The sequence below is a fragment of the Musa acuminata genome, chromosome BXJ1-6 (genome assembly GCF_036884655.1).
Source record: "Musa acuminata AAA Group cultivar baxijiao chromosome BXJ1-6, Cavendish_Baxijiao_AAA, whole genome shotgun sequence".
Lineage (NCBI taxonomy): Eukaryota > Viridiplantae > Streptophyta > Magnoliopsida > Zingiberales > Musaceae > Musa > Musa acuminata.
The window spans coordinates 8,985,064-9,010,658 of NC_088332.1; the positions used below are offsets into that span (position 1 = coordinate 8,985,064).

The window sequence follows — 25,595 nt, forward strand, 5'->3', positions numbered from 1 at the left end:
CAAGATAAGACTGCCCCCGGCTTTTCCTGATCGATACACCATAAATGTAGCAGGTGTTATGCTTGTGCATGCATATAAATGGCACATTCTAACTCCGATCTAAAGCCTGTGATTTAGACTTTAGCTTCAGGTTTATGTATTTGGCAAGCTGCAGAGCTCGGCATACAACAAGGTTGACGAGGACCCCATTCATCCCCGAAAGCATCAAGTCAACAACAGAAACGACGTGATGTTCTACATCAAATCAGAAAAACCAGAAGCATCAATCATTTCCAACCAACGGTGTCCTTTTTTTCACTCTTAGAACCTAATAATTCAATAGAAATGAATAAGAACGCAATTATTATTGATCATAAGAGCGGCAGCATCAGGCAACAGAGATTACATCGTCCAAAATGAGTTTACCTTTCACTCTTAGAACCTAATAATTCAATAGAAATCAATAAGAACGCAGTTATTCTTGATCATAAGAGCAGCAACATCAGGCAACAGAAGATTACATCGTCCTAAATGAGTTTACCTTCCACTCTTAGAACCTAATAATTCAATAGAAATCAATAAGAACGCAGTTATTCTTGATCATAAGAACAGCATCATCAGGCAACAGAAGATTACATCGTCCAAAATGAGTTTACCTCTTGTAGCTCACCTGAACAGCATCTTCGTCGAGCCCTTCTGTGGAAGAAAGCTTGGCATTTCCAAATATCATACAGAGAAAGTAATTTGGATTTAGAACATACAAGTGGTCATTATACCAGTTAAGCTGCAGTTTTGGAACCAGAACAAGGAACAAAATTAGCACATCACAACATGGATTTAGACATTCTTGGCAGTGTTAGACAAACCTCATCCCATACAACTATAAAAATCCAGCAGTTACCCACATTGCGAAGATTACCTTGAGCCTTGGTGAAGGCATGAGCACAGATGAAATCAGAGACTGAAACCTCCAAGTTACCGAACCCAGAGACTTAGGTCATCAATTTGCAGCATGAAACTTGGTGCAAAAGTCAGTGATCGCAAAGTTCATAGTGAAAATATGGCCTAATTAGATAGAATGTCCTTTCCAACTGCAAATACTACACATCCAAATACTGACCAGATACATGAGGACACAAAGAGCAACATCAAACACAGCAGGTGTATCTACAACCAGCATTAATATGTTCACGGTATGTTTATACCCCAGAATTCTCAATTAGTGTTACTCTGCAAACTTCAACCCAAGGACTGATTCAGTTGGACAACCATAAGGTAGATTCAAAAACTTCACAACAGAATAGTCTAATAACCATAGCTTGTCCTTTTCATAATCCTCATAAATTCCTCGGCATCGACTTCTCCATCACCTGCATACCACAACAAGCAAAATAAGATACATACATATTCAAATTACTGCTTATTCTTCCATGCATGACTATAATATATTACTATATGCATATACGTATATATACAAAGATAGCAAATTACTCAAAATTAGAATGATCATTCTCTAGAAGCTAAACCTTCTAAAAAAGTAAAAAGGGAGTCTACTAGGTCCTTAAATCATAGATAAACATTTCTTAAGCTCTCCCTATGGCTCCTTTTTCTCTCCTTCCACTTAGTCATGTATTGCAAATTGCTCTTCAGTTACCACCCATAGTTCCAGTTTCATACTTATGTACTGTTTCCAACTCAAGCAACTTTCAGTGATTGAGCACTTAAACTATATCCAGTACTTTTTTTTTTCATCACAATCGATGTGACCTACATCGCATTAAAATTTTAATGTACAGAAAGATTTCATTTGTTTATGGAAGCTACTTGGTTGTTTGTTGTGACTAGTGCATACCAGGACACAGATTGTGAGTTACCTATCCAAAACAATTGTCATTTCCTTCTCAAATGCTCTTCACTCAGACTTTTGCCAGTCATTCCAATTATGCAAGTAACACCAAGAAATGTATGCACAAATTTCCATTTTTGCAGCAAGCCCCTATGCCAATAACATATCTACATAGAAAAAGCACAACCAATATGATAGCATGCTGGAGTGCCAGTGGTGCTGAACCAACATGATATTTGCAAGCCGATACAGGTTGGCTGAGAAAAGTACAGCCAATCCCTGACTGAAGCCTATATTCACATCTTCCTTACAGAGGGTTCGTGATCATCATCTTTCTGATCAACCATTAGCAGTAATTTTTGTGAAAGAGATTAATAATTATAATACAACATGCTCAGGATCATACTCTAAATGGTAAATCAGACAAGTCACAGCCACAGTCTAGTTAGAACTGCCACTGCAGCAAAAGAAATGGTCCTTACCATTAAGGTCTGCTGCTTCTATCATCTCTCTTATCTCGCTAATTGTAAATTTCTCACCCAAATCATTAGCAACTCGCTGGATATCAACATCAGAAATTCTCCCCTGGACAGGTCCCAGAGTGTATTAGAAATATCTAGGCAAAATTTATATATATACAGATATAAGTTTACACATTGATAACGTAGGATATTAGAAATTTCACATTGTTATCCTGGTCAAGAATGCGAAAAGCTCTCGTAAGTTCTTCTTTGCTGTCCCTTTCTCCAATCTTGGCTGTCATCATGTGAAGAAATTCCTCGAAATCAATTGCTCCATTTCGATCTTTGTCTATTTCAACCATCAAACGATTGATATCCTGCGAAAGAAATTGCATTTGGGACTCCAATAAAATGTGGTCATGATCAATTAAAGATTTAGATGTACTTCTAAAGAGAAGATAGCCTGCAACATATAAATAGTATCCGATATCATAAGAGATTATAGATCTTTTCCTCGTAAAGGTCCTAAGCTCAAAACTTCAGTAACACATGTAATAATAAACCATATTTTCTTTCAACAGACCAAACAGTTCGATGGGCTTTTGTCTGGTTGGAGGGCCTGCCTACACCGCCAAGAACATGCAATTCGTTCAATCAAACAATGATATTTTCCACGATATTGCTTAAAGTCCTCTCTAACAAATCAATGATATTTTTTGCGACAGATTAAGCTATAGCTGAAAAATGATCTCCATTATCTTTCTGTGCATCCCATGAATAACTAAGCTAATTAATTATCTTACTTCTGCTTGATAAAGAGCCTAAATGACAAACAGATTGATGGGGAAAGACGAAGACAACAGCAAGCCATTAGCACTCTTGAATATAATTGGAAAGAGGAAAAAAAACATCGCAGAATTAAAGAAGATAATAAATTGTATTTAACCTCTTCTGTCATTTCAAACCCCAGTGCCCTGCAGATAGAGAATTGTGTTAGCACAACTACATCACAATTCAGGGTAAAGCAGAAGAATATAGTAGAAAATCCACTGAGATCCTTCAAACAACATGGCATTAACACCTCATGGCGACATTCAACTCCTTCGCGTCAAGGCTGCCTATAGGACAGATTAATAGGGTCAAAACGACGATCTGAAAGAAGAAGCCCATAAACGAGTAAAAAGTCCACATCGAAGTCCGTACCAGATTGATCGGTATCGAAAAGGTCAAACACCTCCTTGATCTCCTGCCTCTTCTGTTGGTTCAATCCATGATGGCGAGATCTAGGTTTTTCCCTCCTGGAACCCATCCTAGAGTTAAGACTTGCCTACACCACCAACAACATGCGATTCGTTCAATCAAACAAGGCGCTCGATCTCAAAAGGAAGATCGAAGAGAAGACCAATCCGAGATCAGACGGGCGAGGAGAAGTACCATTGCGTCTGAGATGGTTTCGTCCTTTCCACCTCCCGATTTGGGTACGAGAAATGGAAGCCGGGAGAAAGAGGGGTGTGTGTGCTGTGCTTTAATAGTCCCACCTACATTAACGGGTCGGATTCAACAAGAATGCGTATAGACCCGATCCGGACCACTCTCGATCCGCCTCCGCCTCCTCCCGCTTAAACCCATGTAATATACCTAATGGAATCGGGGCGGGTTTGCAGAATGGGTTAAGCCCGACCCGTGTTCAGGTCCGGTGTTGACCCGAACCCCTCGAGCTCTTCTGCTACGATCTCCATCGGCAACTACAGCTATTTAAAGAGGGTCATTTCCTAATAATAAGACAAAATGGATATGAAGCACACCAACACACAATCAAGAGAACGATGATGAGATGCATAATGGATTCATGGGAATTCAGCAAGTATTACCTCTTAACTGATAAGTCCATGGATATCAATATTTAGTTTCATAAATATAAAAAAAATCAAAGACTTATAAGTCTATCAGATTATTTTTATTCCCAAAAATATCTTTTAATATTTATGAGTCTCGAAAGTATAAAATCGTATAGATACACTCAAAGCAAACAATTTCTTATGAGTTTACGAGATCACATCAATGTTAACAAAATACTACTTATCAAAATAATACTAGAATAAACCATACGACCCTTACGAGCCTTTGGAATTGTACCAATATTGATAAAATAGTACTTATCACTAAACTTATAGTTCAATTCAATTAAAATTGATTTTGAAAAGTTTATACTTGTAGCCTATATCTATTATAAACAGATAAAAGAACAATGGTAAATAGGTTCACATGACCTAAGCACAAGCTTCATATCTACAAGATGCATTCACTGAGAGACAATTAAGCAAGTGAAATTTTAATTGGTGACCAGTTACCAGAAACCTTTGATACACTTGTCTTCCTGCAACCACAGTTCATGTGTGCATGCATTGTGCAAGCAAAATTAGAAGGATGTGGATGCACTTGTAGATGTCCATGAGCCAAAACAAAAAGGAGGATTCATGAACTTCTTATTATAAATTGCAGAAGGGTACTTGATTTTGATATAGTGTCAGTTCTAAAAAGGATGTATACTTGAGACCTGAAGATATGGTACAAAATCAGCAATTGGATTGATTTGGCATGACAGTGATTTCTCTTCTTCTTAACACAAATTGGACAGCGGCTGGAGTTGAGAATGGAAGGGTTTTTGTCATACAACCATAAGTTCAAAGCATCAGTATCATGTCTAATGCTGTACAATGCTTGTCTAGGCAATCTTTCTTCTTGAAAAAAATGTTTTTTTTACTGCTTGTAGCTACTAAAAATAAAATATATGAATATTTCCATTTTACTCAAAAAGAAACTAGAATAACTTCCTCCTGGATAATCTTTCCATGATGCACAGGTGAGAGAGAGAGAGAGAGAAAGAGAGAGAAAACACAAGATTGCTGAAGGCACTCACAAGAAACCAAGACTTGGGCCAACATACATAATAACCAAGGACTGCTAACGATAGGTAAATCAACATATGAGATTAGAAACAGAGAAGTTGGTTCATACACAAGCTTCAGCTGCCACTCCTCTCACACTCCTATGTACATGTTAGTCTGTGCTAACACAGAAGCATCCAATTTGGAACCAACATGATATTCTTGAAACTCGTAGGTATCAGTTCAACTCTGCATCTTCTTTGTGTGTAAAAAATGATATTAGAGCCAGCAAACATAGTCTGACATATTATGTCTGCTACCATGCATCACAAGCTTCGCTCGACATTCCCATAATTCAACTGTTCACCTCCTGATTTCCACACACTGATGCCTGAGTCTCAGCAAGCAAAACACCTGCACTTATTTCTGATGTTCTGCCAATAGATTCTGCAGTAGTGTGATCTTCATCGGAAGTTGGTGGTAGAAGTGATTTTCTAGATGGAACAACCTGAAAAGTAATCAAACTGAAGATATCAGTTTTAAAATACATGAGAAGAACATTTTAGTCCAACTTAGATATATAAGTAGCAAGCACTATGATCAATGAGTCCACCCTTTACTTGATCATTGATTGGTTCATGAACCACTGCATTCCCCCGTCTCCTTTTCCTCCATACTCGACTTGACTTTTTCCCAGCTACACGCTCATCAGCAATAAAGTTTTGATCCGATACTTCTGCAATATAAAGTTTCAATTCTCAGGTTAAAGTGGATGATAAATGACTATAACAAACTTTTTGAATCTTCTTTCCAAGGAACAATATGCAAGGTTCAAAATTCATAGAACTGGAGTCATAATGCATTTTGCATCATCACCAAAGTTCTCGAAATATGCATTCTTCTGGAAATATGCTATTTGTGGTGCTTCATGAAGAGAAAAGAGCTCAAAGAAAAGCTAACAGGAGTGTGATCATTCAAGAAATAAAATAGATGAGCAAAAAGCAAAAATAAACATAGCAGTCCAGTGCAATCAAGATACACTAAGATGGGTTTTCCTAGGATGACAAAGCCTTGCACAACCGGTAAACAGCTTAAAGATACATATGATACATTGAAAACTTACTCAACATGCAAATAGAATACAACAGTGAGTGCTTTACCGCTTCTTGCATTTCTAATGTTGTTTCAACTGTGCAACACCACTATATTCAGTCAATATACTGCTGCATGGTCAACAATAGATATCAGCATGCACATAGCACAAAAGTATACAAGGTTTATTTTAACCAAGCCTACCATAATATATTCTATTCCTAAGCTTCCTTTTATCTTCCAAAACAGTGCATATATATGCTAGGGATTAAACACTTAATATTTTGGGTTTGTTGTATATTAAACCCCCAAATCTTCAACTTTGCTTGTATATTAGTGAATTATAGCTCCAAATCCCTCAAAATTCTCATTATCAACATCCTCAAGACCTCAATATTTGCTTAATTACAACTACCTTTGACTAGCCAAATATTTATTTTCACATCCTTAATTTGTTCTCAAAACCTAGTGGAAAATAGCAGTACCATTTGTCATTTCAGCAAATTTCTCAAAACCACCTGAACAAGGTATTTAAAGAGAAGACAGAGAGAAGAATAAAAGAAGGTTTTACCTTAAGCAATGGTGTCATCATATCTCAAGAGATCAATTAGTTAAGTTTTCTTTCCAAACTAGGTGATCATCTGAAAATCCGTAGATCTTACAAAGAAAGAAAGCATGTGCTCCTTATAACAGTTTTTTTGTCCTCCCATGGGGCAAACCAAAGCAGACAAAGACTAGATCATAAATGTTTAGATTAAGTCAAGAATCCAACTGAAGTTGGTGAATAAGTCTGATAGAAGCATGTCTAGCACTGAAGACTGAAGCAAAGCTGGCGAGAGAAATCAGAAGACATTTACAAATGAGATTTAGCTTTCTGAGGATAAAGGTACAAATTCTCCTTGAACCTTTCTTTAGCAAAAAAAAGTCAATTTTGATGGAAATGTAGCTGTCTTAAACTCTTAATCATTAACCTTTAACCTGGAAGCAAACAGCTATGCTTCACCTTATCCAACATCTTTATTTGAAATTCATCCATATTTAGAATATAGCACCGTCATAACAGGTCTTGTATGTTTGCAGTTTACAAATCATTGTACAACTCATGTGTAGATGATGGTGATCATTATTCATTGACACCAACAATCCTTAGAATGGTTAGTGCAAAACACACATAAATTCTGCCTTATATGGAACAAGAATCCAGAACGAAATGAGCTTTATGACAAACGGTGAAGGAAAAGGAGTTACATACAAATAAACAAGACAAGTACCTATGCTGCTTCCAACCCAATCTTGATGACAAATGTGCTTTGAACTTGTTGCTTCACCATCACACCTCTCATTTGCTAGCTGGAATGATGATTTAATGAACTCAACATCATCAACCCTGTCAGAAGACTTAAACTGCCACTCCTTCATAAAGGGAGGAGATCGAAAATGTTGAATCCAAGGATTTGCAGATAAAGGTAGAGAACCATTCTCCATGCTTGCATGGTTATTATCACCATCAAATCCAAGACTCGCCCAACAACCCGTTTGCAATACCTTAAACTGCAGTGTTAAAAGTGATATGTTATACCAACAGACAAAAGATACCACCTGGGTAGAAAAGGGAAGGGGACATCTTATCACCTGACCAGATTTCAGATCATTTTCGTATGGTCCACAGGATCCCTTGTGGGTTTTTATCCTTGATAACTGACCAAGAAATGCCTTTGAATGGTATTCCCCATTGTATAAGTCATTAACAAAAGATGCTTCAATGGAGTTAAGAAACAGTGTGTGTTTCTCATCTGTCCATCCATTTGATAGAGAATCCACCAGCCGAGAGTCCTGAGAAATTAGAGAGATGCAACAGAGTTAGATTATAGGTAACATTCAACAATCTATAGATGGAACTTTATTATGAAACTAATAGATCACGGAGAGATAAGAATCAATAGTAAAGGCAGTTTTGTTCACAAAATGCAGCTAGTAAGATTGCAACTCATTATTAAGTTATATGACTTGAACAGAGACTGAGTGCAGAGTGTGTCATCAAGTCAGCATGGCAGCCACGTCACCCTCTTGGGGTTTGAACCTGTAACATGGCACCACTGAGGACCGAAGTGCAGGCCAAACCATGCAGCACTTGCTAAATATCCTAAATGGGGCAAGGACAAGAGTGGAGTAACCAGCTTGGCATTTTTTGAGGGGTACCACCTCTCAGACACAGATCTTTCACTTGGACGAGGCATCACCATCACTCTCCAGAACCTTTCATGAGCCACAAGGGATCCCAAGGCCATGGATAGAACTGAGATGTTGGTCATTGCCCAAATTGCACTCTGATGCCCAGCCCACTAGCATATTACTGGTTGATTACCTTCTACTAAGGCACAGCCACTGCCCTCAGAGGAATCTATTGCTTATGAAAAGGGTAACTTCCAATTATTCAAGGTATGAAACAAATTCCTTAGCTACCCCATGGCATTTCTCTCTTAGCTTCAAGCTTGGCTGACTAGGCATTGAAGGGACCTGCTGGGTCCACTTTGATTACCCATTGGTCTTTCCCTTGTATTGCCGAGCATCTACCTGCTTCCTTCTACCTTTGTGTTTAATATACCAGTCAGCTAAAGAAGGAAAAAAAGAATCTAGGAGTTGGAGACCCCTCAATCATGGATAGCAGATACACATCTATGAGAGCTGATGGCAATACAATAAAAGATGACATAAGGGGTACAAGTGAGAGGGGAGAAAACAAGTATGATAGCATGCTTAGACATTACTATATGAGCTGAACCCTGATATTCTTTTTCACTGCATGTATCCAGCCAAAACTTAGTTCTGTGTTCCCCTTTTCGTAAAAGATTAGGAGACTCCTACCAGGAGGAATCTGTGAAGAAGTTTTAGGTTTAAAAATTTAGTAATACTACAGTTTTCTACCTATTACACTGAGAAATGATTCTCCCCTTCACCTTCATGTTTGTTCTAGAGAATCACCCTTACAGATCTTGGACTTGATCTCACAAGAACTTCCTGCAGAATTCAAGAATCGCCTCACGACAAAAGATTTAACAAAGAACCGGATACATAGTAGAATTGCTCTGATAGCAAGATGACATCAATCTCAATTAAATGAACCCATCAAATCCACTTAAGCAATAACAGAGTTGGTGCTACGATATAACCGAATTTAAACAACTGGTAAGGATCCTCTCCTCCCTAAACAATTTACCCTTTTCCCTAAATTCGCAAATCAACCTTTCTCTTGGAAAGAAAATTATTTTCACCTGTCTAAACCAAAACAAAGCAACTCCCGTGGGTCCTCTTAGCCTCAAGCATCAATATATTTCCTCGATACCCAAATCTACCCTCCCCTCTAACAGTGATGTATAAACAACCAAATCAGAAGAGTAAAACGTACAAATCGGCAACCATCCCACTCGTGGATATGTTTCGGTCAAGAAAAACCTAAGATTTACTGGACCACAAGCACCCACCTAGATTCCTCTTTAATGACCCCTGCCATCAGGCCGATCGATTCTACAACAAAAATAGGAACCAAGAACTGCGCATTCGGTGAACGCGAGGAGAAATCATCAGTTACCGTGCTCGGGCCCTCGATCGTCGACATCTCCTCAACCGCGCTCAACCGGTTCGAACGACTATCACCCATGTACATGGAGATCTCTTCCTCGGTGGCGTTCCTTCAGGATCAAACGCGAAAAGGATAAACAACACTCCCTCGATATCTGCCGCTTCGGTTGCCTCCCGTTCGCGACGACGAAGGAAGAGAATAATGGAACAAAGAAGAACCCGATGCAAAGACTATAAACTCCCCTCTTCTCGGAGAAAATTACGAAGGCCCCCTTGGACACCGTTCATTCCATTCCTTCTTTTAATCTACACCGTCCATCTTTCTCTGTGAGAACTAATTATCCAAAAGTTAATCTGATTAAATAAAACGGGCGGTCGAGATTAAGAAAAAAAGTTGGATGAACGGTTTAAAGACCTCCGGAGTTTTCGGTGGGGTCCACGTCTCTGTCGGGCTTGGTCATCGCTGTGCCACGTGGAAAGACGGCCCTCTGTCAGCGTACGTGGCGGGGGTGATGATGCCTAACCAGGCAGATATTTTTGAGGGCGGAACGATGACGTGGCACTTCGCCCACGGGTTTCAAACCCACCCGGCGAACGAACCACGCTTACTCTTCCTGATGACGTATAATAGTTAGAGATATAGGATAATTAAGGCAATAGTGAATCAATTAATGTTCAATTGATTTGGGTTTAGGGAGAAAAGGATGTCAAATGTGGCCCAGTCAACGCTAAAGTGGCTCAGCCCAATATGGATTTGGCTTAATATTAAATTGATTTGAGTTTATGGAGAAAAGGAAGTCAAATGTGGCCCAGTCAGCGTTAAAGTGGCTCGGCCCAATAAGGATTTGGCCCATTTAAGGCCACCGTGGAGTCGCCTCTTAACGAACCCTCCTTGTAGTGAGAACATGAATGTCCCCAAATGGAAGCTTCTCAATTGATCTTTCCGGCGTCGCTATAATTTTCATGGTCTCTCTTCGGCCCGGATCATTATAGACAGGGTTGGAATTAGGGTTTCGGAAGCGTTTCTGCTATCTCCGAGCGAGCGATCGAGCGAGAGAGGAGCGAAGGGGGAGGATGTGGCACGAAGCGCGGAGGTCGGAGAGGAAGGTCCACGACCTGATGGACGCGGCCCGGAAGCGGGCGCAGCGGCGGGCCGTGTACCTCGCCAAGCGCCGCGGCGACCCCCAGCAGTCGCTCCAGGTCGCCGGGTCCCGGTGCCGCGTCTACCGCGACGACGGCTTGTACCAGGCCGCCCAGGACCAGCAGGGATTGTATGTTCTCCGCCCCCTTTTCCACGATCGCTAGGTTTTGTTCTATTCGGTCATTTGATGATTCTATGTTCTCGGCCCCCTTTTCCACTATCGCTAGGTTTAATTCTATTCGATCATTTGATGATTGTATCTTCTTGGTCCCCTTTTCCACGATCGCTAGGTTTTGTTCTATTCGATCATTTGGTGCTTTCCCAAGTCATGTAGAATTTACACTTCCGTTGGATATTGTTTAGATCTTTAGGTAATTTCTTATCTCTTCCCCGTTGGAAGGTTTTATCGTGACGATGTGAACTTGGGAAACGTATGTTTGACTAATTGGTCTTGCTATTGAGCTGCTCTTTTGGTTGGCAATACCATGCAATGCGATTGCATATTTGTATGTTCTAAGGTGACGAATTTCATAGTAGCGGAGGCCTCTTTCAATTGTTATACTTCGCAAAAGTAGGAATTATAATCTTTCCAAATTAAAACTATTGCACTAGTAATGTGGAACATCTTGTCATGAATAATTTGTAAAGAGAGCACCGTAGTGATGCAATTAGGATCTAGGAATATGAATTCAGTAAATTTCTATCTTATAGGATTACAACGCATTTTATATGTTATATTGGTAATGGATGCAATATGACTTCTTTTCCATTTAGAGAGTTAGCTATTAAGCTTTAAGCTACCAATGCTTGTGCTCGGAGACATTGTTCCAGCATGCAAGTAAGATCACTAGAGACGGTTTGTTGGCGCTTCTTTCTTATCATTATAACATTGTTTTTCATTACTTGCTTCCTTGATAATTTTAGTATGTTGCTTTATATATATATATATATATGTATATATATATATATATGTATATATATATATATATGTATATATATATATATATGTATATATATATATATATGTATATATATATATATATGTATATATGTATATATGTATATATGTACATATATTATTATTTATTAGTATGTTGCTTTCAGACCTATAATCTTATTTGAACTGTGATGAACCTTGTATCTGCTATCTAAATATTTATCATAATTTGAGCCCTCATTCCTATTGCAGGATACCATGGATTGAAAAGAAAGATATCTTGATCGACAGGTAAATCCTTAGATACTGTGAAAATCATAAAATTGTGGCAGCCATGACAGAGCTTTCTTATTGTGCTGGACAGATTTGATGGCCGTGCTCTTCTTGATTTTATTCGTGATTCTAGTTCCCGTGCTTATCGAGTTCAAGAGAGAACTGAGGAAGAAGAAGAAGTAGAAGAGTTTGTTAATTTCGAGCGTTACAGAGATTTAATTAAGCTTCGGCGTAGAGGATGTCGGTAGTTTTGGACTTTTCTTCCATCCCAGTGTTCTAAGAGATTCAATATTTTTCAGTTAATTTAAATTTCTGGTGTCTGTTGTTGGTGTAATATTTCCATTTTAATTTCCAAATGTGGTAGTGCATAATAAAATATACGTCCATCCACAGTTACTGATGAAGATGGTTTGCGACATGTTCACCAAGAGTTGGAGGCAAAGAACTCGCTTCCATTTGCATTTGAGAGGTACAAGTGCCATTTTGTTTTAATCTACATCTTATTTGGTATCGAAAAGTTATAACCTACATATCATGTTAGGGATGTGAGGATCTATGATGGATAGTCATTTAACCAGAACTATTGCCTCTTGAATTCTGAAATTTTAACACCTCTTCATTTGTGTCTTACAAGTTTTGAATGAGGTTCAAGTTATTAGATTGTATATTGATTGATCTAACTAATCAGCAATTCAAAATGTTATTGCATATGAAACTAAATCTACAACAATGATGGATGTGTTGTCATGTGTCAAGTATTATGTGAACAGTGAACTTTTATTAATAGTTTGTGAGGCTTGTTAGGTGATGAACTAGGAACCAATTTCATGAGTGTTTTAGTTACAGTGCATGAGGACCTTATGTCACTATGTTTTTCAATTGAAGCCATGCAGAATTAATGGTGTATACCAAGATAAATTGTTTATACTGCTGATTTTGTTTTTATAAATATTGCTTATTATTCTGAGACACAAGTTCTGTACATTAATTACCATTCAACTGATTAATTGGTTTATAAAAGACCTACTTTTTGAGTTGACCTACTTATTGTGATTGACTTTATTTCCATCCAGACCACAGTCTACACACCCCCCAACAAGCAAGGGTTCATACTCACAGGTGGGTTTCTCCTATAAGGGGGATGGCCATGAAGAATCCCACCATGTGGACAGTGGAAACGAGGAAGAGGAAGATGATGAAGAAGATGATGATGATGATGAGAAAGATTTCAGTAGTGATGATAGTAACGATGAAAAAATGGAGACTATTTCTAAAGAATTTGGCATCAAAAGATATAACTGGCTTGTTTATATGGACAAAAAAGCCAAGGAGGAAGAGAAAAGGCAGAAGGAAATAATCAGAGGAGATCCTGCTATTGTAAGTTCATGTTCATGTATGTGTGTGTGTGTGTGTGTGTGTGTGTGTGTGTGTGTATATATAAACTGCCAATTGAACCTATTCTTTTTAATTTGCCAGAGAAAATTGAGTCGCAAGGAAAGAAGGAAAGCTTCTCAAATAGAAAGGGAAAGGGAAAGGGAAGCAGCACGTTTGACAGGAAGAACACCCCATCATGATCCCTACCGGTGAAGTTACAGGAGTTACATTTTTCCTTTTTAAATTCAGTTTCCGTGGTGTGATGGGTCTATCTCTAAGTGTTGTCAGTGTTATGTTATTTATATTGATTGCAAATGCCTATCAAAATACAGGGAGTCTCGCCGAAGTCCCACATATGAAGCTTATCCCAGGAGCAGAGGGTATTGTTGGATGGCTTATATCTTGGAGTAAAGATAAGTTCATTTGGTGCTAGATTTTGCCTTTCTAATATTGCTGGTTCTTTTCAACAGATCAAGATCCAAGTCCCGGTCATATTCACCTCCGCATTCAAGACGACATGAACGAAGTTTGCGTGCTGATAATGGGCATCAAAGCAAGTCAAAGCCTCCCAAAATTGAGTATATCACAGAGTTTGGTGGTACAAATGATTTGGATGATCAAAAGTTTGGAGTCTCCCCACCATCATCTCCATTGCAAGCTGATCCATTGAACCGGTCGGGGCACTCGACCTTTAATACTTGCAAAGATAGATTGGGAACTTTTCTCTGCTGCAGCTTATTCTGATGGTCATTCTGGTTTCCTAAAGCTGAGTATATGGGGTTCAGGGTTTGGAACTTGAAATCATGGCATGGATTTCTTGGGTCATTGCTTGAGGGTGGGGGTCAGTAGTTGCTCAGATTTGGGTGTTTTTTAGGTTGAGGATTTGGAGCTAAATTAGCATTCTGGACCCTTTTCATAGCTTTTATCACTACATCTGTCCCATGTGCAAAACTGTCATGTGATCACTTCAAGAGTTCCTGGAGGGATCACAACCAGTTGCTATCTGCAATATCACTAATTATTTTGCATGCTTGCAGGTTATCAGGTGGTCGAATTCTTGAGGCTCTTCATGTTGATCCTGCATCTGCTCTGTCTCTTGAACAGGAAAAGAATGCAAAAATGTTGAGACCATCGGTCAGGTAGACCATTATCTAGTTCATGCTATTTAGAGCTGTTAAAAGTTGTGGTAAAGATAGTTCTTATCACTGTTTGAGCCTGTCTTGTCTAGTTATCATTTGAAACATAAAATCAACTGTTTTAGAACCTATCATCCATGTTCAAAAAGCTATTACTTCTATAAAAGTAACTAAAGGGGCACTTGGCTAGGCTTTTTTGAAGATTTAGGGCCATTGATGCTCAAATTTTGGGCTTATTATTCTGTAACAAGGCTTACATTTTTCATGATGTTTGGAATTTCTGCTAATGTATCATGGTTTCTGGCTTGGTTTTGGTTTTTTGTTTTTTCATTTCAGCTCATCATCGTCAGCAATAGCAAAACTCAGCAAAACTCCTCTTGGGGGATCATCCAAAATTCAACAGGGCGAAAAAAAGGAAACTCCTCAAGAACGCCTCAAACGGATAATGAGTAAACAACTGAATAAACAAAGTAAGGTTTCTGACTTTGTGCCAGCAGCACCATGTGGTTCTCTCAGAAACCAAATTCTTTCATGAACAATCTGAGAATCTTATTGTTACCGAAGTCAGCCATCTTAGACATTAAATTTGGCATGTGGCCACTTTGTGGTTTTGTCCCAAAGTATTGGCCATGTTAGACATAAATTCTGGCATGTGGCTGCTTATGGTTTTGTCCTGCAGTTCGTAAAGATACTGCTGCTGAGATGGCTAAAAAGCGGGAACAGGAAAGACAGAGACAGGAAAAGCTTGCTGAAGCAAGTAGGATAAGCCGCTATAGCCATCGTAGTCGTAGTATAAGTTACAGCCCTTCTCCACCAAGGTAATAACTTATTTTTTGTAGAATGGAATTGCACTGTTGGGTTCCAACTTTGCAATTCCTGTTGTGTTGTTTGCCAAAATTGCTTACTGAATAAACAGCTTCTGAACTGGTGAGCTCAAAGTGTCATTTGGTTCGGCTTTTATTAATGGCATAATCCATAGACAGATTTTTAGTTACTCCTTGTTTTGCATCTTCCTTTGTGGCAACCTACGGGTGCATGCATTAAACTGTTTTATTTACCTGACCCATCGATGAGTCATTTTCACTGTCTACTTAGCTGTTGAAAAGATTCTGAGGCCATTGTTGACCTCTGCTTTGATTATATTGCACCGTATGTGCCTTCTCTGCATATTTACTAAATTGCCTCATCTGCACCAATTGTGCTGCCATGTGATGACTTTGAGATCAATTTGATATTCTTCTTTTCAACACTTTTACTAGCTTGTCTGTCGATGCTCTTGAAAATTTTGGAAGGCTTCTTCAAACAATTCATCATGCTTGTCTTAGCAAATGATTTATGGGTTCTTTTCAGATCTCTTTTCCTGCTTTGAACTTTTGCCAGCTTATATGATAGTTTTTATGACACTGGTTCTGATTTCATTCCATCAGTTGCTACAACATGGGACTCTATTGAGATTCTCCATTCTGCATTATTGTCAAGTAATTAAGAGTTTTAGTTACCTTATGTAAAGATAAAGCTGATATTTTTTTCATACTTCAATTCTACGTTCTTTCTGATGTAATCTGCTTAATATCATCAACCAGATCTTAGTTTTTCTCTCGCCTGAACTGTGAATGTTTTCTGCAGAAGACGGCGTCACAGTAGAAGCCGTAGTAGAAGCAGGAGCCCCAGAAGAAACTATTGTCGATCGCGGTCTCACTCTCGTTCTCATTCCCCAAGGTAATGAGATATTGCACCCCCTTGGGTACCTCCATCTTGGACTGGAGAGATGAAAGCCCGGATTCTTAAGCAGATTTTATGTTGCAGATCGAGGAGCCGCACTAAGTACTGAAGCATTTTTGTCACGCGTTGGTCGGCCGAGGCAGCTGAAATCTCAAAAGTCATGTGGAGGTCTGTGGTTGTATCTGTGCTTTTGATGTTTCGTCACTCATAGGTGATAATGACCAATCACGATTGAGTTTATGGTGCTTTAGTTGGTTGATGTCTATTATTTTTAGTTGTTGTAGATGCAGAAGTACCTAATGCTTAAATAGTTTTCAATATGTCATCACCTGTTTTTGGATAATATATATTAGTCAATCTTCCAAATATCGCTGCATCTCAACTGCTAAGTTTCATTGCTGTCAATAGACGCCAAGCATTTCAATCTTCCAATGTAGCAGTGCTGCATCTCAATCTTGCAATATTGTGTTTGCTATCTCTATCTATCTGCTGCTTCCTTCTTGGCCACAATAATACAGTGTGCTCTATCGATGTCCTCTTTAATTACGGCCATCATCATGCATATCATTCGTATGCCACCTCTTCACGACTTGCGCGCGCGAGTGGGTAAGCACGACACGCATCTTAGGACTTCTTACCATTTACTTCTCTTATAGATGAGAAGGCATCGTCGCATCATTGATCGACTCTGGAACCGCGAGATGTAGCAAGTTTGAAGGCGTAGTAATCCACGGTTGACTAATAATTAATGGAGTTGATCTTGAAGACGGTAATCTGAATCATCCAACTCTTTGAAGGGAGCTCGATGTTTATCTTAATTCCCATTGGCAGAGAACCAGAAGACAACAAAAAGAACGGAGGCGAGACAAAGAAAGAAATCATAAACTGCTCCCGTGGCATGTATTTAGTTCAACGGTGATCCACGCTAAGGTAGATAACCAGAAGAAAAAGTACAAGAACGATTTAAGAGGGAGGCAAAGTAAAGGAAGAAGAATCAGCTGAGAGAATGGTGACGAACAGTACAGAAAAAAGAAAGTCCAACATCAGAAACAATTGGTTGAAAATTAGAGCACAATGTTACAGAAAAAAGCATGAGAATTTTTTTGGAGATACAGTCCGACACTGACAGCATAATATAAACCACAACATAAAAATTACGCATAATTCGTGATACAGTCGTACGTCTATGACGTATTGGTTTAAAGTCCATCTAATTTGCACGATGTAGGAGATATTCACAAGTAGGTCTTGATAACTTGAGAAGACAAGGTGGATGATATCCTGAGGGACACCACAATTTCATGGCAAATAGATCTCCATGCCGATGAACTTTGAGGAGTTGCACAAAGGGCAGAAGCTAAACTTGCTCTCACACTCTTTGCACAGGCATAGATGTCGGCAGGGCAGTAAAAGCATGCACACCTCGTTCACCCTGCAAACCTTACAAGCCATGGACTCCACATCCTTGTTCTGCTTACACATAAGCTGCAAATCGGTGTTCCCGTTGCAACAAGAGGCTGTGTCATCTACCTCGCTGTCACCACACCCTTCCTTGTTGTCCTTGCTTTGAGCATAGAGTTGCTCCAGATTGCACTTGAGAGAATTTATCATGCTCTCGTTGTACTTTGCCCGTTGCTGCCACACATTTACTTCCATGGCGACCTGTTTCATCTGCTCCTCGAGTTCCAGGTTCTTCTTATTTATGCCCTCCACTTCTGATTCTTTCTCTCTTATCTTCCTGAGGATCTTCTCCTCTACAGTTGCTAGAGTTTGGAACTGTTTCATCTGAACCTTCTCTAATATTGATTTCCTCATACGCTCACCCTATGCAATTCGACAAATATGCAAGTGATTTTTATAAGTGCAATATAAGCTGATATTCCTAATTGTGGACAAAATAGTGCAAGGTTCAATAAGTACTTTTCCTGATAAAAAAAAATTATGAGGTTAGTTTAGTAGATATGAACTCCGGAGACTCGAGAATAAAAGCGAACAAAGGAAACAGACTTCTATATCTTTTACCTGGGTTATGTGTGAATGATAGTTCAATTTGCAAGAAACACATACTTGCTGTTGTAGGAAACACTTTTTCTCGATAATGTGAAAAAGAAGAAATGATGTATGCAATGGTTAAAACTGCTGTTTTCTGAACACATCATTCATTTTAGGTCAAATATAACAATTTTGCCAGACATATGTACTTATTCACATCAGGATCTTAACTAGGAAATATCTTAATTATTTTAAGCAACTCTATCTAGAAGTAAATATCGCCGGTAAGTGACGTACAAGTAGGAATAACTGAGCAGCAAAAGATTTGGCCCAAAATGATTTGTGAAGATGGTCTCATAAGTGAGACGAATTGGAATTACTTGAAAGAATCACCCCAGTTGATATAGAGAGTAGAAGACCAAACCCTTGCTTTATTTTTTCAAACTGTTCTCAAGTTAACATATACAAAACTGCAGTTTATTTTGTTCACTATAAAAAAGTGTGTAACAAAATGAAAATTGAGTCCGAAACAGCATATCAATTCCAAATTTATAGTTGGCCAAATTCATCGTGTATTATCAAAGGCCTTTAGAAACATAGGTTACATATTGGATCAACAAATTCATCGTGAGCTCTCTTTTTTAAGTTTTGTATATTGTTGAATTACTCTTAGAGATGAATAATTTCAAATGAGTAATAACCATTACAAATAAAATGATCTGAATCATAACACACAAACAATATGCAAATGTAAATACATACATACCAACACCTAAATATTTCTCACCTTATAAACAAGTTTGTCTCAAAAAATAAAAAATGATATCTTATGTCCATTCCTCAAATCATAGAAAAAGAAGATGAAGAAATGGAATAAATAGATTTCCAAAAAGCTGAAAAACCAGAATCTTCAGTCAAATCCATCCAGATGGGTTCTAAAGACAATATAGTCCTGAGGCAAAGTCATTCTATATCATATGTATGAATCATAATAGCATAGATCAAATATACAACATTATAATGCACATAACAAATATTTTTCAAAGTTTAAACACCTCTGCATAGGTCAGGTCCTTGATGGTGCACTCTCCAAACAATGAATGGAGAGGCTTTACAACCCTTTATTTTCCCAATAGTAGAAGGAGAGGATCCGTATGACACTCCTAACAATGTACGGAACGAAGTCCATCGCCTACAAAAATGGGGATACATTCCTCCCCATAGTAATAAGATGGTGGAACCATTTAACCACCATTTTTAATGGTAGACTAATCATTGGTTGCGTGTCCCTAGCTACGAAAAAAATATCCTTATATATTTATTATTATATATCATATTTATTCATGCATGCTTTCTAGCAAATCTTTAAATGTATTAAGAAAATATCATGGTCTAATAGTATCAGACCCAGCTTGAGAAGATAATTGACTTATTAAGTTTGTTGAGTCCAAACCATTGGTTCAAAATGCTTAAGCTGAAATTAACAATAGTACATCAACCAGGCTCTTATAAGTCAATCTTAGTTTTAGCTCGTTTCCGATGTGAGACTAACTGGGGTGTTATAATCTCCGTCACTTAAGGGTTTGATGCCTTCGTCAAGGTCCAACATAGCTCAGATCAAACCCTAATATGGTGCATGTGAGGCATAGCCCAATGGTGACTTCACGTTATGACATGTTCTCTGATCTCGTCCACGAGTAGTCATTTCCTACTTGAGCCTCTCACCATGCCCCAATACTATATTGGCTTTGATACCAATTGTTATTACCCAACCTAATAAGATAATTAACCCATCAACTTCGTTAAACCCAAATCACTGGTTAAAAATGTAAAGCTGAAGTTAACAATAGTACATTCATCAAACTGTTATGAGTCAATCTTAATCTTAGCCCACTTCCAATGTAGGACTTATCGGGGTGTTACAAATAGACCATACTTGGCATATGATATCAGAGATTTAGTCCATTGGCGGCTATGCACCATAATAGGTTCTTAGCTCTTTTCACAGGGAGCACTTCCAACATGAATTATTCACCATAACAACATATACCTCATGCACATACATATGGTAAAAATTTTGTTAATCATGCATCATAATATCAATCTCGATCTCAATTAATGATTAAACTTAAAAAATGATTAAGATAAAAAATCATTCCACAACATCAAATAAAATCCCTTAAATTTGCTAAACCGAGGGATACTATTCCCCAAGATAAACCTGAACATGAGCTAAACAGATCTAATTTCGAGTTGAATCAACATGAACTGATTTGAACTAATCTGGAATCTCCAAAAGCTGGCCTGAACCTGTCTGATTTCGAGTTGAACTCATTTATAATCAAGCTAAAAACAGCCCTGAACCGACTCAAACTGGTCTAGAATCACTCAAGATTGGCCTGAACCATTTAGAAATCAGCTGAACAACACTGTATCGATTGAACAAACTCGGACGAGCCCAATTTGTTTTGGGCGACATGGGGTTGGGCCACTGGGCCGCATCGGGCCACACTTGATTGCATCAAGCCATTAGGCCACAACGGGCCATGCTGGACCATGTCAACCTGGTGGCTAGTCAAGTTGGACCTGATGAATATACCCAACCCATCCCAACTTGGTCCACACTAGGCTCGACCCGTGATGGATCCAACTGACTGGTTTATAGGGTCAACCTAGATCAAACCTGACAATCATCCCATTTTTTTATATATTATAATTTCATCTGTATAGGATTGTCAAGTCATTCAATTATCTAGGTGACATAACATGTAGATCTAGTAACAAGTTCTGAGATGGTAGAACTTCGAAAACATATCTATCATTAAAAAATGAAGACTAGGCCAGTGGAACTTAAGGAAGAAGCCTAAACAAAACATGCATGCCGAGGATACCAGGGAGGGGAGCATAATATGTTTTCTTATGTGGAGATCTCTTGGTGCTTAACTGACATCTTATGGATATGTAAAACAAGAATCAAGCCATAAAGAAAGATATAGCATGCCAGTTCAGAAAGGCTGAGCAACTTTCCTGGTGAGAGATCTGAACACAACTTTCTGGTTCAAAGATATGGTTCCTTGAACGGTCACCACTTGGATTCAGTTATGATTCTTTAGCTCACAATACGTATTACAGAAAACCATAGTCCCTCAAAAATCTATTACAATCTTAATTGACACAAATCTTGAACGGAAGAGTTTCGATTTTTCAGGTTGACAACAAACAATTCGCAAGTATGTAACTTGTGCTAATTCCAGTCTCCTATTGTTCCACAGAAAAAAGGAGCAAGCTTTTCAACATACCAGAATCGGTCGGAGAGTCAAATAGCAAGGCAAGGAGAGGAAACAATGACATAAGGAAATCCGCGACCAGATTATCAAGCACAACCAAACTCAAAGCAGGCAATCAAAACACACTGACCTCGAGCTTGATGAACTGATCCATCTCCGCGTCCATCCTCTGCACCTCGCGATCGATGTCCTTGTCCACCGTAGGGAGGAGGAGAAGCGGCGATTCGCCGGACGAAGCTGCGACCCTCCGGTCGTCCAACGAGAGGCCCAGCCCAGTGGACACGGACCCCGTCTGAAGGAAATCGATGGAGGAAATCTGGGAGTTCTCCAGGAGGTCCTGCTCCTTGAGCCGCTTCCTCCTCGGCTCCCAGCCGCTCGATCCGCCGTCCGCCGCAGCGGCGGGCGCGGCGCCTGGCGCGAGGCCCATGACCCGAACGTCTACCGGCGAAAATCAAACAAAAAAATCGAAGAGAGAAAGGTAGGGTTTCAGCACCACGCGAATCGAAACAAGACATCGAGAAATTGGGGGCGGGGGGAGGTAGATTACAGGCGGGATGGGAGGGATCGGGGTAGGCCGCCGGGGTGAAGTCGATCGGGGCGGAGATTTGGCCATCGATCGGCACGAAATTCCTGCACTTTTGTGGATTCATGAGACAAATTGGGATTTTTGCGACTTGCGAGGAAGAAAGAAAGGGAAGAGAGAGGAGCGGGAACCTGAGGGGAACCGCCTGCTGCTGCTGCTGTGGCTGTTGCAGGTGGTGGTGATGTTGGGAGAAGAACGCCATTGGCTTGGCGTGAAATGATTGGGGAGCGAAAGGGGGCGGAGGACGACGACGACCTGAGAAAGAGAGAGAGAAGAGAGAGAGAGAGATTTGTGAACGTTGTGACCAGGGGTGGGGCAAGTTTGGGATACGCTGTATATTTTCGAACAGCAAACACAATTTTTCTGCAGATGTCCGTCGAACTGATGACTCACCGCCTCTCACTCGTTAGATTCAAGCAGGGTTCTGGATTTTCTTTCCCACCTGGCAAACGGACGAGAGCTCTCAGGGGAATACCCTGTACCCTGGATTCATTAGCACATAGGATTGACACACCTTCTATCCCATCCGACGATACCTGGAAGTTGACCCGGCGCAAGCACTTCAAAAAGTTGACCGGTCAAAATAACCCCAAAACCAGTCGCCATATCTCGGCGTTGACTGCAGATTTCATTGGAAAGACATCATCGTAATAATAAGCCTTCTGTTAAATTCGTATGCCTTTCTTCCTAGAAGATGGCTTCAGCTCCAGACACACGAAGACATCATCGGTCCCATGGCCATTGCAGGTCTTATGGCTCCACCTACTTCGATGAAACAGGGGAACACGCGACACTCCTGTTCACCAGAAGTCTACTTCGTTGTTTTGCTTCACGACCTGCGAACGATCATGATCGCAGGACAAAGCAACTCCATGGCAATCTGCTTTCCAGGCTAATGCGCTCGCGATCCTGTTACAGATCACGAAGAAGCGACAACGTTTACGGAAGAGAGCGATCCAGTTTTGCAGTACGTAAGACTTGCAGAAGCAAACAGTGTAATTGCAGTGGAACTGTGCGCGCACCACCAACTACTGTGGTGGCATCCCTACACGAATCAGTGGATTCCGAGATCATTCCTCCGTCAACACAGGGAGATCCTCTTTTGTCAGAGCTCCTGATTCCTCTGCATCTTCTTCCTGTATGCGATTAACCAAGTCCAACCTCTGCGCTATACATAAAGATCTCTAGGTAGGCATGTAGACGTCGGCCCCCCGGCTGTTGGCAGTCATGGCTGGCATCTGAAAGAGCCGCCGTCCACTACTGATAAACAAAGGCCGAACACTAATAGCTCGCTTTTGTTTAGGAGAAGCAGCACCTTTACCTACTGCAATACGTTCGTCTCCTTCCCTAACCCAAACCCCAACTTGTGTTCCTCGCCCCAGGGGAAAGAATCATGTGCTTCTATTCCTACGGCTACTCTTCAGTCCAGTTGAGTTTGTAAAGTGGTTCTTGCCGTCAACCCCACGCCAAGTGCTCATCAACAGCCATCCAAATAAATAATTATGTCTGTGGTGAAGGACAGGAGGGAAGAATGGGCGTCCTAAGGGAGTCGGCGAAGGGCCAAATTGCAGCCGACCAGGTCGAGAAGCCAGGAGAATTGTTTAGTGGAGATGGTGTCATTCCGGTCAACCATGGTGGTGATGCAAAGTGAAGATAATTGTATTCTGAAGACTCATAACACGAGCACACACAAGGCTGTACCTTGCACAACCTGGTCCAAGCAGCAAAAGGAAGGGCCGGGAAGAAGAAGCATATAGCATACCTCGAGTCCCTCCACCGTCCGTTTGTTATTCCCTGTGATCAAACCAAATCCACTATAAAGAGCCAAAGAGTGGTGAGCAAGGAGTATCATCCTCCCACGGTTCTCCCCCGTCCTTCTCCGTCTCTCTCTCTTTCTCTCTCTCTCTCTCTCTCTCTCATGGCCGCAGCCGCCAACTCCTGCATTATCCCTGCTTTCCTTACTGTCATGATCGTTGCCTCTGCAACGCTGACCGTCGATGCGAGGCGCCCGCCAAAGAACAACGAGAAGCCGTGCGACTGTAGCGGCAAAGCAGTAGTAGCTCACGGCGTAGCTGCGCCCTTCCCTGCGCGAGCACAAGCACGCACCACTTCGGCGTCGGTGATCGTCAAGGACGATACTCGACCGACGACGCCAGGCCACAGCCCCGGAGCAGGCCATTCTCTCCACAACAAGGGCGTCGACAAGAACGTGTAGGGTGTGTGGCTCTCTACGTCCGGCTTCAAGAGTCCCTTCTACGTTCCATTATGCAACATCCAAAGCCTAAGCTTCCCTGCACACCTCCAAGGTTTACTCCTCCAACAAGCTTCGAAAGACCATTACAATCTGGCAAAATGCTTCTTGTATGCTGTGATATTTTCCTGATTTCATACACCGAAGTGGAAAAGATGTTACTCGGTGGTAATCTACATTACAGAGCACAGTGCATGAGATTTCTGGATCTTGGTAGGGTTGATACACACAATCTCCTGTTCTTGCAAGCAAAGATTCTGTTCTTGCGTGTGTGGCAGACACTTCACCAGCCACTTTTTCTGCTGGAGTCCACATAAATCTATTTAAAGAGAATAAAGAGACTCGTTGGAGCACCTAATGAGTCGAGAACCAACAAAATTGAAGATGAAATGTACATTGCAACAAAGTGATGAATCCACTTTCCATCACTCATCCATTTCCTTGATGAGTTCATGTTGCTCCACTTCCAAACCATTATGCCCCCCAAGAACAACCAGTCTGGATCATGCAATGACAGCTGTGTTCTGGAGTGCCATTAGATATGTCTAGTGCTCTAGCCGATAAGAAAATGAATTCAGAGACATTTGGAGGTTGCCAAGCAACACATGGAGGGTGGTACAGTTGCTTGGAGAGACTTGAGGTGGTCATCGCCTTGCACAAGCCTGGTCTCCACCTTCCTTCTGGGCAATCAAAAGGACCTCAGAGTCAAGACAAAGGTCGAATCCAGAGGGATCTCTTCATGCTACATGCTATCAAAACTCAAAAGCATGCTATGAACCTCCAATCACCAGTTTTCTAAGCCTGGCAACACATGAGAGGCCATTACATGCCTAACGCGAAACATTGGATTCAAAGGTATAGAGGAAAATTCTTGTAGAACTCATGCCATTAGTTGGAAACAGCAAGAGGACCATAGTGACGTGGCCAAACTGATAAGCATCTCATCTCAGTTATTCTCCACTAATTGTTGAGAATCTTTTGTTACGCTTTTCTTGCTCAGCTGCATAGTTTACTGCTCTTTGAAGCTATGGAGAATCCGATTGATCTCAATTTT

The 25,595-nt window shown here is 40.3% G+C and overlaps 4 protein-coding genes across 5 annotated transcripts; 1 reads left to right on the forward strand and 3 right to left on the reverse strand.

Moving 5' to 3' along the window:
* Nucleotides 1-1,029: 1,029 nt before the first annotated feature.
* LOC135676065 (caltractin-like) lies at nucleotides 1,030-3,835 on the reverse strand. Its single transcript, XM_065186865.1, has 7 exons — nucleotides 3,721-3,835; nucleotides 3,490-3,613; nucleotides 3,368-3,404; nucleotides 3,233-3,260; nucleotides 2,511-2,663; nucleotides 2,308-2,410; nucleotides 1,030-1,349 (listed from the first exon to the last, which is right to left on the reverse strand). The coding sequence occupies exons 1-7, from the start codon at nucleotides 3,721-3,723 to the stop codon at nucleotides 1,285-1,287; spliced, it is 513 nt and encodes a 170-aa protein (XP_065042937.1). The 5' UTR covers nucleotides 3,724-3,835; the 3' UTR covers nucleotides 1,030-1,284.
* Nucleotides 3,836-5,230: 1,395 nt separating this feature from the next.
* On the reverse strand, nucleotides 5,231-10,042 carry LOC135676066 (cold-regulated protein 27-like). Of its 2 annotated transcripts, none has more exons than XM_065186866.1 (5): nucleotides 9,856-10,041; nucleotides 7,899-8,099; nucleotides 7,538-7,817; nucleotides 5,795-5,910; nucleotides 5,231-5,682 (listed from the first exon to the last, which is right to left on the reverse strand). In XM_065186866.1, the coding sequence occupies exons 1-5, from the start codon at nucleotides 9,928-9,930 to the stop codon at nucleotides 5,530-5,532; spliced, it is 825 nt and encodes a 274-aa protein (XP_065042938.1). In that variant the 5' UTR covers nucleotides 9,931-10,041; the 3' UTR covers nucleotides 5,231-5,529. The 2 variants fall into 2 exon arrangements, with proteins under 2 accessions (XP_065042938.1, XP_065042939.1); XM_065186867.1 differs by having other exon boundaries at nucleotides 5,544-5,682; nucleotides 5,788-5,910; nucleotides 9,856-10,042.
* Nucleotides 10,043-10,750: 708 nt separating this feature from the next.
* LOC135676067 (uncharacterized) lies at nucleotides 10,751-16,794 on the forward strand. The gene is made up of 13 exons (XM_065186868.1): nucleotides 10,751-11,116; nucleotides 12,176-12,214; nucleotides 12,288-12,436; nucleotides 12,590-12,665; nucleotides 13,270-13,573; nucleotides 13,673-13,779; nucleotides 13,903-13,950; nucleotides 14,041-14,244; nucleotides 14,608-14,709; nucleotides 15,043-15,176; nucleotides 15,386-15,524; nucleotides 16,333-16,425; nucleotides 16,513-16,794. Exons 1-13 carry the CDS (start codon nucleotides 10,920-10,922, stop codon nucleotides 16,535-16,537), a joined length of 1,617 nt encoding a protein of 538 aa, XP_065042940.1. The 5' UTR covers nucleotides 10,751-10,919; the 3' UTR covers nucleotides 16,538-16,794.
* A 665-nt stretch (nucleotides 16,795-17,459) lies between these two features.
* On the reverse strand, nucleotides 17,460-22,580 carry LOC103987439 (probable BOI-related E3 ubiquitin-protein ligase 3). Its single transcript, XM_009405747.3, has 4 exons — nucleotides 22,422-22,580; nucleotides 22,255-22,337; nucleotides 21,838-22,145; nucleotides 17,460-18,252 (listed from the first exon to the last, which is right to left on the reverse strand). The coding sequence occupies exons 1-4, from the start codon at nucleotides 22,490-22,492 to the stop codon at nucleotides 17,728-17,730; spliced, it is 987 nt and encodes a 328-aa protein (XP_009404022.1). The 5' UTR covers nucleotides 22,493-22,580; the 3' UTR covers nucleotides 17,460-17,727.
* Nucleotides 22,581-25,595: the final 3,015 nt, after the last annotated feature.

Excerpts from the sequence above, each read along its gene's own strand:
- LOC135676066 (XM_065186866.1), bottom strand. The coding sequence starts at position 9,930 with ATGTACATGGGTGATAGTCGTTCGAACCGGTTGAGCGCGGTTGAGGAG. Across the intron at positions 5,911-7,537 it reads TTGGGTTGGAAGCAGCATAG|AAGTATCGGATCAAAACTTT; the intron begins GTACTTGTCTTG and ends TTTATATTGCAG. Across the intron at positions 5,683-5,794 it reads ATGAACCAATCAATGATCAA|GTTGTTCCATCTAGAAAATC; the intron begins GTAAAGGGTGGA and ends ATTACTTTTCAG.
- LOC135676067 (XM_065186868.1), top strand. The coding sequence starts at position 10,920 with ATGTGGCACGAAGCGCGGAGGTCGGAGAGGAAGGTCCACGACCTGATG. Across the intron at positions 12,666-13,269 it reads CTTCCATTTGCATTTGAGAG|ACCACAGTCTACACACCCCC; the intron begins GTACAAGTGCCA and ends ATTTCCATCCAG. Across the intron at positions 13,574-13,672 it reads TCAGAGGAGATCCTGCTATT|AGAAAATTGAGTCGCAAGGA; the intron begins GTAAGTTCATGT and ends TTAATTTGCCAG.
- LOC135676065 (XM_065186865.1), bottom strand. Across the intron at positions 3,405-3,489 it reads TTTCGATACCGATCAATCTG|GCAGCCTTGACGCGAAGGAG; the intron begins GTACGGACTTCG and ends TCTGTCCTATAG. Across the intron at positions 2,664-3,232 it reads GGTTTGAAATGACAGAAGAG|GATATCAATCGTTTGATGGT; the intron begins GTTAAATACAAT and ends TTTCTTTCGCAG.
- LOC103987439 (XM_009405747.3), bottom strand. The coding sequence starts at position 22,492 with ATGGCGTTCTTCTCCCAACATCACCACCACCTGCAACAGCCACAGCAG. Across the intron at positions 22,338-22,421 it reads CAGCAGGCGGTTCCCCTCAG|GAATTTCGTGCCGATCGATG; the intron begins GTTCCCGCTCCT and ends ACAAAAGTGCAG. Across the intron at positions 18,253-21,837 it reads ATCAGTTCATCAAGCTCGAG|GGTGAGCGTATGAGGAAATC; the intron begins GTCAGTGTGTTT and ends CGAATTGCATAG.